General features: G+C 36.1%; 1 protein-coding gene across 1 annotated transcript in view; it reads left to right on the top strand.

The window, feature by feature from the left end:
• Window positions 1-13,977, top strand: part of LOC149803623 (transient receptor potential cation channel subfamily M member-like 2) — a 155,179-nt gene that overhangs the window by 4,923 nt on the left and 136,279 nt on the right. The window contains exons 2-4 of the mRNA XM_089953363.1: window positions 262-1,237; window positions 3,954-4,030; window positions 10,186-10,360. Coding sequence (XP_089809489.1) covers window positions 296-1,237; window positions 3,954-4,030; window positions 10,186-10,360 — 1,194 coding nt within the window. The 5' untranslated portion in view covers window positions 262-295. The remainder of the gene's footprint in view (window positions 1-261; window positions 1,238-3,953; window positions 4,031-10,185; window positions 10,361-13,977) is intronic.

Raw genomic sequence — 13,977 nt, 5'->3', positions numbered from 1 at the left:
AAAACCCCACACAGCTGTTTTAGATAAATGTATTTACCATTTACCGGTAGCTTAATTTCTGAATTATTGAAAGAAAAGAGGAACTTTGATACATAAAGAGAAAAGTGTTTAAGATTTGTTGGTAAGGAAAACTGGACCATGAATAATTAATTTTTTTAAAAGAACCAGAAGAAACTATAGCATCAGAAGAAGTATAATCTGCCAGTATTTTCATTTCTTTAGCAAATATCAGCAGTCAAGTATTTTTTTTTTGTCCTTTAGGTAAAGGTAGCAATGGAATGATGATAACTCAAGTATGAATGACGATGAGGCTTCCTACTTCAGGAGAAATTTGAGCATCGGCTCAGAGCAAGAACTTGACAGTCTGTCAGCCATACAGAGTGTGAATACATCTCAGAACACAGTAGACACTGTCCTTCCTGCAGAAAACCAATATATGGATGACTATTTTCCAGACCGTTACAAAGCAGGCAGTATCAGACCAGCTCATCATGGTCATCCTTACCAGGACTATGACCCAAAACAGGGTCCAAGTCAAGGCCAGGGTCATCAAGATCATTCAGTAGAAATGTCCCAGTTTGCAGATAGTCCAGTACGAAGATTGAAGAAGAAAGTTTCCCATCAGGTAGAAGGAGATGAGGGATCAGCTCCTCCAGCCTACCAAAGAGAGCTATCAGATGCCTATATTGATAGTATTTCTCGAACTCCAAGGTACAACAGTGGAAGATATAGAAATTATGATGAAATGATCTCCAACATGAGCGAAGGTGATCCATTTCGTGGTCCTTATCAGCCATCAGGGAAAAAGCCTGCTGTGAAAGACAGAGAGAAAGTCACAAAAATGTCAAAGAGCAACACGGGTAGGATACTTGCACCCTCTGCACAACAGAGTGGAGATTCTGTTATTAAAATCCATAAGAAACGGAAGAAGCGTAAACACGGAGGAGCAGACTCAAATGAGAGTACAGGAACGTATGTCATTAATGGAAAATCTAAGCAAGACCACAGTTTCTTGCTTGAAGCACATGATCTTGATAATACATCTGTTAATAGAACCGGTGCTTACACTTCGTCACACAACCATAAATCAGGGGACGAAGAATATCACGGTGAAGAGATACATAAAAGTGTGACTGCCATGTCAAAACCAGTCCTGGGGAAGTCTCCCAGAATCAATACTCGCCAACTGATAAAGACACAGGATGTTTCAAGCAACACTACGAGTGATATTGACAAGGTATTGGAAACATTATACAGTATTAAATTTAGTCAGGGTGGATTGCCTCCTCCCCAGTAAAATTTATTTGTCTTGGACTTGCAGTATAGTTATACTAGATTAAGATACATATTGAGATAAATCGAGTCACCATATTCATCCATAACATAAAATTCCTAAAACTTGATTAGTCTCTTGAGATAGAATGCTGGTTTTTAATTGCTTTAAATCACTAAAAGTTGGAGCAATTGTTTATTAATTAATTAATATTTGCTGTTGGTAAAATATACTTGATTTTATGTTCTTAGAAACTGCACATTCATGAAATATTGTATTTTGAATGCAATATAAATTCAATTGATCTGCTATGCTTCTATGTTCTGCCCCAATGATATTTTGTTTTTGGCTAGGGTAATCAAGTTATAAAGTTGATTCTGTATAAATCATCATGTCAAATTGAACCATTACATTAGTTTAAGTTTCTGGTGGCTGTATTAAAATGCAGACTTGACACACATGTCACATTCTTCCCCATTCCTCTACATTTTGTAATTAGAATCTTAGTGCATTCAAGAATTTAAGAAAGACAAGAGTATGTTTAGAAATTTACTTTTAAATGAGTCACTTTTGTTGTTATGACAATTTGACAGCACAGTCCAGTTTTATTACTGAAACATTTAAGAGATTGACCCCATGTTCTCATCTGCAAACATCACAGACCAAGGTCTTCTGGTGCATCATGCACTGGCAAATTAAGGCTTATGCTAATCACTTTAGCTATGATTTTAATCAAGAGTTATTACAATATCTACAGCTCTTCCCCATTATAACCTGCCTTTTTTATAACATGATTTCAGATATAATGTGGTACTGTTTTAAATTCCATGATAAAAATTATACCAATTTATGATGGTTAGGGTTGAAAGGTAACAAGGTGAAACTAAGTCATAATTAAAGCTGTCCAGCTTTTAGGAGAAGACATTTGGGTACCAAACGATCCAAATGATCAGTTACCTTATCAAAGGGAGTTTATATTAACTATGAACTTTAACTGCTTTTAATTATTGTAGGTTCATACATGTCTGGTATAAGCATAAGCATAATTATTACTAATATACAGTAAGTTGCAAAAATGGGTAATCTGAGCATAAAAAAAGAGTATTGTATATATTACATGCCTTAATTACAGAAAACCATATGAAAATGTACATTTATTTTTGCTATTTGCCTGGGTCTGTAGTCATTTAAAGTTCCTGTCCCAAATTGGCTGAATTCATATGGATTAGTATGAAAATACAGACACAGAACAAAATGACAAATTATTTATAAACAACATTTACTTTTACTAATCTACATGTTTACATGTGTAACTTTCACTGAATGGTTGTAAATTAAAGTCCACAAATTGGGAATTTTGTATTACATCAATGTCAAATTCCTCTTTTAAAATTTGTAAAGCATTTTTCATTGGTCCTTTTCCTGATGCAACATGTTCTTCAGTTTAACAAAATCTCTCTCCTCTAACATTTTTAAGTCACATAACATCCCCGAGTCACATCAGCAAAGACCTTTTCATTTAATATTTGGTACCATGTTGTTTATTTCAGTATAGACTGGTCTGCTACGTAAGTGTGTATCAGACTATAATGAATCTGTGACACATGGTTTCAGATTCATGAAACCCATCTGTTTTCATGGAAACATGTAATGTACAGTTACTATAAATAGAAACAAAAAGGAAACTGTTTGATGTACAAGACCAAATGGTCACACGCCTAAAAATATAAGATCAGTAGATGGAGGTCTATGAATGAGAAATGTGCAACAGCCACTAGTCACATGACATGAGCCTAGAACTTTATTTGTTTTATTCTGTGTCTCACTTGCTCCTGACATCACCAGATATAATATTTTGTTCAGAACTTGGAAACATGTTGTGTTTTACTTTTACATGAATTAAATGGGTACCCAATGGCTAATTGTATTGCCTGGGTAATTATACATGGGAAGGTGACTGAGTACCCAGGTACCCATTGACAGCTTTAGCCATAATCTTCATGTCCTTTTCAAAACACAATTCTGTATATTACACTATACCCAATATATCGCAGATCTGTATCTATCACAGTGCTCAGTATAATACAGTCGGCAGTGGTGGACTTTAACTGCTGCATTGTAACGAAGGAGAGCTGTACTCGTGTACTAGTTGGACACAACTGCAAACAACTTAGACCCTAATTAGCTATAACAGAATGCACATGCAGATCAGGGTCTACTGGTATGTGCTTTGGTCTATTGCTAAGTCGAAATAAACTGCAGAAACCAGTTTAGCCAGCGCATCAGGTGATGGCAGATCTATGTCGATGCAGTTTTCAAATTGGTCCAATTTATATATAAAGTATATAAGGTGGAACCACCTGCAGTTTTAAGTCTTCACTATTTTTTTAGCTGGGTGTATGCTCAACAGAGCAGCTCCGAGTCATCAATGTTTATAGTTTGGTGCAAGTTAAATCTGGAAGCTCTGAGTCGACACTGTTTATAGTTGGTGTGTATTATGTACATATAATTATCATATCTGAATAATTAGACATGTCATGGTTAAACAGTTTCTACACAATTAACTAAAATCAGTCTCTTGATGTACTACTGGATTAACATACCACTTGTACAGCATAACAGGCTGATCCAGAGTCGAAAGTCTTTTGGTAATTTGATGTTATGTGTTCTTTTTTACCAGGATGCATTGGCAGATTTCATAAGTGAGAAGCAAATCAAACAGAGGGAGTGTAAGTCGTATATTCCAAAGGAAACCGGGTAAGTCCATTCTTAGGATGAATAGTATGTTTCTTGTGTGAATATCTTAAATTGTTATTGAAATATACAACATTAAAACTTGATTTTAAAAACTATTTTATGTTGATTCTGCAGTAAATATCTGACCACTTGATGGTATCAACAGTTAAGTTGAGGAAAGTGGACAGCCTAATGGAAACCTTACATGACTGACAGCATACTATACTGTTGACCGCTCTGGTGGCCTAAGTTATTAGTGTCCGCTTTGGATGCAAGAGGCCGCAGGTTTGAATCCTGGCTGAATCATACCAAAGACTTATAAAAATGGTACCTTGCAAGGTACTCAGCATTAAGAGGTTAGTGTTAGGACTGCTCAACCTAGTGTTAGGATAATGTGACTGGGTGGACATGATGCTACATGTCTGCGGCATAATGCCCCAGTGCTAGGCATCACTATAAACTGCCACACTGAAGACATGATAGCAATATGACTAAATTTATTAAAGCTATGTTAAAAATCCAGAAAACACAAACACAAACTATTTTGTCTACAATTTTGTTGAGCCTGCCTTGATCACAACGTGGCTTCGTAATCACTGTTGTTTCCATGGACATGTCCAGATATTCATCTATTCATTCATCCATATTGCTGACCGTATGATCACATGCTAAATTAAACTCTCTACAATGGTGTTGTGTCATAGTTTTATTCATTTCCTAGGCCTTTTTTCCATCAATGTGCCCTTTTTTGATTGCAAAATGTCTCTTATTTGTCTTGCTAACAAACAAAAATGGTCACATGTGTGCTTTATTTAATTTCTGTGATTGTAGGCAGAAATAAATTTGTGCCGAAAGTTTAGTTGGCCAAAGTCATGCTGTTGATGGCCAGAGAATCATGTTACAGTTGACCACAGTCATGTATCATTTGGCTTTATTTAGCCACAGCCATGTTACATTTTACTTCAGTTGGTCACAGAGTCATGCTACATTTGGCTTCATTTGGCCACATTCATGTTACATTTGGCTTCAGTTGGTCACAGAGTCATGTTACATTTGGCTTCATTTGGCTACAGCCATGTTACATTCGACTTAAGTTGGTCACAGAGTCATGCTACATTTGGCTTCATTTGGCCACATTCTTGTTACATTTGGCTTCAGTTGGTCACAGAGTCATGTTACATTTGACTTCATTTGGCCACAGCCATATTACATTTAACTTCAGTTAGTCACAGAGTCATGCTACATTTGGCTTCATTTAGCCACATTCATGTTACATTTGGTTTCAGTTGGTCACAGAGTCATGCTACATTTGGCTTCATTTGGCCACATTCATGTTACATTTGGCTTCAGTTGGTCACAGAGTCATGTTACATTATGTGGGGATACATCTTGATGTGAACAATGCCATTTTACCAAAAGCTATAACCACAAATCAGACCATGACTGCTTTGCCAAGGAAGGATATGTTACAAATTTTTATTAGAAATATATTATTAATGCAGAAATAAGTTAGAGGGAATAAAATGTTTGGTCAAATCATTTTGATAGGCTACTTCAAAAAAGAAGGCAATTGTCTTCTAATGGGTGCAAAACAGGCCTTAAAAATACCTTACTCTTTGGAAGAATCCTCAACAAAATAAGATTTTTTGGAGCACAGATTCCTGGAGTAACTTATCAGAATTATTAGATATTTTGCATGATTTTGAGCTCCTGGTGTTAAGTCCAAGCTAGCTTACACCTGTTGATATGTCCAAGCTAGCTTTCACCCAGTGATAAGTCCTAGCTAGCTTACATGTGGTGATAAGCATAAGCTAGCTCACACTAGGTGATAAGGACAAGCTAGCTTCCACCTGATAAGGACAAGCTAGCTTACACATGGTGATAAAGATAAGCTAGCTTACACATGGTGATAAGGACAAGCTAGCTTACACCTGATAAGGACAAGCTAGCTTACACCTGGTGATAAAGATAAGCTAGCTTACACAGGGTGATAAGGACAAGCTAGCTTACACCTGGTGATAAGGACAAGCTAGCTTACACATGGTGATAAGGATAAGCTAGCTTATACCTGGTGATAAAGATAAGCTAGCTTACACCTGGTGATAAGGACAAGCTAGCTTACACCTGGTGATAAGGACAAGCTAGCTTACACATGGTGATAAGGACAAGCTAGCTTACACCTGGTGATAAGGACAAGCTATCTTACACATGGTGATAAGGATAAGCTAGCTTATACCTGGTGATAAGGACAAGCTAGCTTACACCTGGTGATAAGGACAAGCTAGCTTACACATGGTGATAAGGATAAGCTAGCTTACACCTGGTGATAAGGACAATCTAGCTTACACCTGGTGATATGGACAAGCTAGCTTACATCTGGTGATAAGTCCTCGCTAGCTTACACATGGTGATAAGGACAAGCTAGCTTACACATGGTGATAAGGATAAGCTAGCTTACACAGGGTGATAAGGACTAGCTAGTTTACACATGGTGATGATAAGTCCTAGCTAGCTTACACCTGGTGATAAGGATAAGCTAGCTTACACCTGGTGATAAGTCCTAGCTAGCTTACACATGGTGATAAGAATAAGCTAGCTTATACCTGGTGATAAGGACAAGCTAGCTTACACCTAGTGATAAGGACAAGCTAGCTTACACCTGGTGATAAGTCCTAGCTAGCTTACACATGGTGATAAGAATAAGCTAGCTTATACCTGGTGATAAGGACAAGCTAGCTTACACCTGGTGATAAGTCCTAGCTAGCTTACACATGGTGATAAGGATAAGCTAGCTTACACCTGGTGATAAGGACAAGCTAGCTTACACCTGGTGATAAGTCCTAGCTAGCATACACCTGGTGATAAGGACAAACTGGCTCACTGTATTAGCACTATGTCCATTGTGCATTGTGCTTTGTTTTGTCTGGCAACCAGCAGTTGTTTATTACCATTCTGGAATGGATCCAGTTTCAATTCAGCTGGTAATAAGGACTGATATCATCAAAATCTTGGACAGGTTGGATAAGGATCCATGCATATTGATGAGGTAATCTTGCACCTGATTGACTAATTATATTATCACTCTAAAAGCCAGATATCTGAAGTGATCTTCGTCAAACTTGGACTATATTCATTTATATTATTAATGTCTTGACTGAGGTTGATAATGAGAGAAATCCATTAGTATTAAATTAGGCAATCTTGGATTTGTTTTGATGAGCATGTTACCACCTTTTTGAAGGCCATATGTATGATCTGATTTTGATCAAACACGAAATATATGCTTATATCATTATGAGCTTGTAATTTTCAAAGATTTAAAAGGTGTCCCACAACTTATAACTTGAAAAAACTATGTGTCTCAAAACATACAGTTCACCAAAAAGTTACTTTAAAAATTTATTTATGGTGTCCCCCCAAAAGAATATGTCATAGAATTTGTTTTATTGTTACTGTATAAAGATACATATGCCCACTGATATGTTGGTGTCATAAGATATTCATGAGGGATTACCAGCAAACATATTAGTTAGAAAGACTTAACATTCAAGTGCCAGTTTTCGATCTCTTTATATGCAAGTCTGTATGTTCAATTTCTGTAGAGATGATGAAGCTTTTGAAAGCTCTCCAGTGCCCAGGCAACAATTTATTGTTTCCAGCATAATTCACCTTTACTTTTGTTTTCAGATAAATTTATGTTCAGACACAGGCCCAGGGCGAGTGTCTTTAATATAAAAAAAATCACTTGCTAAAATTAAATTTGATTTGTCCCAAAATGTCCATTGTTTCTTATTTGCGATTATTTGATGGTGCATAATAATTGCTTGACATTAAAAATAAAATAAGGAAACATAAAATACTTTAAGTTGACCCATTTCGTATTTGCTTCTCAAAATGACATATCTGAAGAAGAAGCATTGTTGTTGACCTTTTCTTCTAAAAATTTGACTTAATTTTATTGTATTTTATTTCAAGAAAAACAATATTATTATTATGTTCAAAATGATCAGTACCAGAGTAGCTTATACTTAACATTGGTTTCGAACAACATTTATATCTCGCTTTATTTTCTGAATATTTGATTTCATTTCAATCGTTGCATCATTCTGTGAGGTCCCGATGTTAGTCATGTCCAATAGTTTTATTAATGTCTACTATAATGAATGAATTAGTAGTGATGATTTTTATAAGCATTTTAAGTGTGCTGGTTTTTCTCCTACACTTTGGATATTGTTTCTGAGACTGAATCCCATTCTACTTTAGTGGAGATCATGCCTAACAAAATTTCAATTACTTAACAATTTCTTTGTGATCAGATGTGGAATTCTGAAAAATTTTAGCATATACCTTTGCTTTTGGGAGCTTTGACTGTTTGTATGTCATCAGTTCGTTGTCTTTGTTTTCATTATGATCTGTAGGAAAGCGTATTTGCATGACTTGGAATAGTTTCATTTTCTACAAAAATCTCCACAGGTTGCTTGGTCAAAGTTGAAAACAGAAATGATGTTTGAGAGCCATCTTTTCTTTATTTTAATCAGTAAAAATTAATTACTTCAGGTTTTATAATTACCCAGCAATTATGTCACAGTACAGTGGATGCATCACAATTACAGAAACACAATGCACTCTTTATGTCAATAGAATCAGCAGCTTCCAAGAGTGAACAAGATGGATTTAAATATGATTATATTATTTATTTTCCACTGAGGTGAAAGACATTGTTTGGATGCTTTTATACATCACTAATCTTCTAGCATTTCTTAATTATCAACCACTTGATATATATAATTCATGTTTAATTACCATATCAACTTATGCAAAGGACAGCTCATTATTATTAATGAATCACAAGAAATCTCTCATTATAGGTAACTAATGAAATTTGGAGAACATAAAAAGTATTTTTCTCATTTATAGGTCATATTGTTTGCTGTGTACATTAAATTTATAGTTCTCAGTATTCAGGTAATCAGATGAGTTTCATAGGGGTGAGGGAATTTTAAATGGATCCCCAGCAAGAGGCTAAATCTTTGTAATTTACCAGTATCTTTCAAGAACTTAAGAATGAACATGCTGCAATTCATCAGTGTTTTTGTCTAATATATTAGATATTAGAAAAGTAAAAGAGGCTTGCCAATTTTCTGCCAGAGCAATTTCAGTATTTGATTTTGAATAGCCATGGTCTTGTCAGATCACATCCAGCAGCTGTAACAATATTAGATTTATGAATTGCCATAATCTTGTCATGTGTCTGTCAGCAGCTGTAACAATATTAGATTTATGAATTGCCATGATCTTGTCATGTGTCTGTCAGCAGCTGTTACAGAATTAGATTTATGAATTGCCATGGTATCTGCCAGCAGCTGTGACAGTATTAGATTTTTAAATTATCATGGTCTTGTCAGGTCTTCTGGCAATTGTCACAGTATTTATTTTTAATTGCCATGTTCTTGACAATGCTAGATTTTTTAATTGCCTTGGTCTTGTCAGGTTTTAACCAGCAGCTGTTAGTGTAGTATATGTTTTGACTTGCCATGGTTTTGTCTGGTGTCTTTTAGAAGCCATTACATCATTAAATTTTATAATTACATTAGTTGTATCATGTATCTGCATTTATCTTGCCAAAATGTGTTGGTTTGTCATAATGTAATGTGGAACTATCAACTTAATTAGAATCTACATCTTTGATTGACATATCAACTTTAAGTTAATTCACATAGCTCCACACCTGTTAATACTCGTGTCTTGTTACCATTTTATGCTATAGTATTAAATATGTCTTAATTAAGTAAAATAATATTAACATTTGTTATTCTCTTTCTCTTAGTATACAGATATTACATGATTTTCCTTTCTTAGTCAGAGAAAGGCTGTTAGGCAATTGTTTGTTCTTATTAACATCTAATTTAATGCTCATGAAATTAATTAACTAATTAATCAGTTAGGAAGGAATAGTTTGGGACCTGTGCCATTTATTTATTGACATTAAAATTAATTGTAAGAAATGTATATACATTTGATTGATTGATTGATTACTTATTTAAGTCCAATATATCTATAATGTATATACATTGTAGATATATTGGACTTAAGTTATTCCAGACAATTCATGAACTTGACACTGAATTACATTATCTATTATATTCATTGATTTATTAATTCTTTCACTGAAACAGAGACAATTGCCAGTGTGGGCGTGACAGAGAGTGGCATGATATAAAAGGTTTTAAGAAGTCTGATTCTGGCTCCAAGAAGATCTGGCACATGAAAAACCACAGCAAGGAATTTCCTTGTGATTCATTTGGAGAAATCAAATTTGAAGGATTTGGAAATGAAACAGCAAACAGCCCAGTGAGTTGAGCTTTTGTGATTAAATTTGCTTATTTGGCTAATCTGTAACACATCTATAAAATATCGGTATTACTTCCTTGATGTTATTGCTGTTAATGATTGTAGTCTTAAGTGTTAAATTTCCCATCAGGTTTAATTTCTTTAGATAGTATGCTGCCATTAAATTTGATTCATTTTGATGTGATTTTTAAACAACTTCTCCAAAACATTTGATATAATTTGATCATATTTGGCAGTAAGTATGCTGGTTTTTCTCAAGGGTCAGTCATGCCAAACAGCTATTAGAAAATTCACAGGCTGTTAACTTATGGAAATAAAAAAGGGATGTAATATACATATTATTTCTACAACAATGGGAACCTGATGTGTATTATTTCTGTTTTTTTTCTTCTCCAAGACATATAATATTTTCTTTCTTGTTATTGTTCCAGAATATTATTTTATAAATACTCTTCAGCAGTACAATCATAAAATTGCTGCATAGGATAAGTATCACTATCCTTTTGTAGTTCTGGAATTTTATTTCCTCATTTTATAAAATGTTACAATAAAATAATGCATACTACAATGTACCTTGCATCAGAAGTACAGAGTTAAATGTTGCAGAGTGTGGGATAGATGGGCGCAAAAGGACCCAGGCAATAATAACTGACCTGTTTAACATGAACAAAATGTTTATGCTTTAATCATTGTCTGTTTTGCTGTTTGGGGCCCAACAATGTTTGGGGCCTTACCAAGAGTACCTATAAGTAGATAAAGAAATGTCCTGTCATCTCCTTGATCCCAGGAGAGTATAGAATCTTTATATCCTTGATTACAGGATGGTATAGTATCTTTCTTTTTGCAGAAGAGTAATGTCACTGTTGGTCAGGAATATTACAAGTCCTGTGGGATTTGGATTAGGGCCCAAGGATCCCTAATGATCATTATGATTCAGATGCAGTCAGTGATAGGAATGGATTCTGGGTCCCACCCAATGGAGGAAAATGTTGGAAGTGTCCCACCCCAGCTAGGGCATGAGCAGCACCATGAAATGGTCAGTGATCCAGTAAAGGCACAGAGAAGATTGCATCTCCCTGAAAATTGAGAGAAGAGATCATGCTGTATATCTTTTGCTGGAAGATCTGCAATCAGTCTGTTGTCATCTGACCAGTCTTTGACCAGGCAATGACCAGTCTTCCAGCATCTGTCACCATCAATGGATTCCCATCATCTGTTTGGGGACAGGGTGGGTTGATACCCCCACATGCCTCTATGCTGCAGATCAATCCTGCTGTGGATAGGGAGTCAGCATGTACCTGCCCAACTAGGGAAGGGGATTAGTTTGGCATCTGCCTCCCTATATTCCCTTTCAGTATGTATGGTATGTTATGTAAGGAGGGAAGTTCTTTTTCCTCTTCATGATGTTTTGGATGCCCATGCCTTGGATACAAAGCAGATTAGACGTCACAGGACATGGAACTGCTTAATTGGAGCAAAACAAACAGGAGGGTAGGGGCTAGTCCTCTCACTAACACACTCTAGGAAGGATGAGAGGCATTATGGTCCTGCCATAAGGTCTATCCATGGTGTTCCTGGAGCTTAGGGCTCACACAATTGTCACCATAACTTCACTTGCTAATCTTCTTGAGGCAGCCTCTTTAAACACTCTAAAGGAGCAAAATTTATTTCCAGCTGTGCTTCTACACATGCTGGAGGCTGTAATAAAAATGGTGAGGCTTGTCCCTGGTCATGGCATTATCAATGGTGAACCATAGTAAGAACCTTCTAAAGGCTGTTCCTCTAGAGAGAGAGAGATACTTTTCATAGGTCTCATTCCCTCATTGGCATCTCAGGATTTTAGAGACCAGCAACACCTGTCCCTCACAGTGGCTCTTGGTCCATGAAAGCAGACCAAGAGGTGTGCTCATCTAGACCACCTCTTGAGCACCCCAAGCAGCCTCAGCAGTCTAAGAACAGCCCACTGTCCTCACTGTTAAGAGAGCTTATTGGTTCCACACTGAGAAGGACCTTTCTTTACAGAGAGTCAAAGCTTATGAAGTATGGGTTATTGCCACTTCCTGGATCTATTTGTATCATTCTTCATTGGAGGATGTTGAGATCTGCATACTATTTTCTCTTCCTTTTACCTTCAGTCTTTGACACACCAGTGTGAAGGCGTTTTCTTGTTGGGCACAATTGTAATGGCTTAAAAGTGGCCCAACTTTCTGCCAGATTATAGTAATGAGTACTTGTACCATAATGGTAAGTATATCAGTTTATACCATTTTCTACAGGCCATCAGCCTCGCTCCAAACTAGCAAATTCAGCAAGACAGTATTACTGCTGTTAAAATGTGCCTTTGGGGTGGGGCGTGCTTGGGTGGGGTGGGGTGGGAAACTCATTTCAATTATGTAATACCTGTTACTATTGTAAGATTTTCTCCATCCACCATGCTCTGATGTCCTAATTTTAGTGTAGGTCAAGGTGGGCAAAATATGACATGCAGACCAGCCAGGCTGGGTCTGTTCTTTGTGTTCAAGCGTAAGTGACATTTAAGTGATACATAAATATAATTTACATTATTTTGACCTCAACCCCTCCATTTTATATGAATAGTATAGACCCTGATCTGGAGATCATAAAACTCAGAACTTGAGTCTGAGCTTAAGTTTCCACCATCAGCCAATGAGAAGTGAGCTTTCAAAAGTAACATCATTTGTGATTGGCTGAAAAGTCTGTAATGGTATATGTGAAACTACCTTTTGTGGGATACATTGTAAACAGTGATACAGAGTATACGTTATGATTCAGTATCTTTACACATATCAACTTGATGGTTTTTTATCTTTAGAAGATATGTCTGTGGTTGGTGGTGCTCATTTATATATTTTGATGTATTGGTTGTATATCCAGCATTCAGATTACAGACAGACAGACAGACACAGGTTTTGCATCTGTTTATATGCCATTCTAATCCATGAGAGGAAGTGCTTTCAAATAGACTACCTGTTAGCTCTCACTGATTTTAATTCAGCCTTTTAAGTCATTTCAGTGAGCACCATTTGATCAAATGACTCATCTTGGCAACCATGCCCTTTGTTTTCCATCGCATGAAGCTTTTAAAACATCTTATTAACAATTTCATGCCTTCATTTAAACTTTGAAGACATGATGCTGTTATCTTCAAAACAGAAAACAATAGTACAATTTCCTTGTGCAAGGAAAATCTCATCTAGAACAATTCTGTATGTGGGATTCATGATGAATACCAACAAGAAGCCGGAAAACTATTAAAAACATTCACTCCCCTTCTAACCATTAAGAAATTTACACATGGTGATAAGCTTATGCAGTTTGAAATCTGTCCCCTCACTGATTCTCAGTCAATACATGTAATTAGATATCTCAGCATAAAAAGACACATTCCAAATTTGCTCCTCATGTACGATTTAGTACTTGACAGATCATTGAATAACCAGTTTTACACAAAGTTTCTCTGTTGTTCTGCAAATATTTTCTGTGTGTCATGTAGAAAATAAGCTACATTAAGTTCTGATTGGTCTTTATTGTTTACCATGGACTGGAACACACATACAATAACCACCAGTCAGAATTCAGTGTAGCGCACTGGAAGT

This window comes from Sinohyriopsis cumingii, chromosome 3 (genome assembly GCF_028554795.1).
Source record: "Sinohyriopsis cumingii isolate HCF-2022 chromosome 3, ASM2855479v2, whole genome shotgun sequence".
In the NCBI taxonomy this organism is placed as follows: domain Eukaryota; kingdom Metazoa; phylum Mollusca; class Bivalvia; order Unionida; family Unionidae; genus Sinohyriopsis; species Sinohyriopsis cumingii.
Note: the sequence above shows the minus strand (reverse complement) of the source record. Positions and strands in the feature narration are given on the sequence as shown.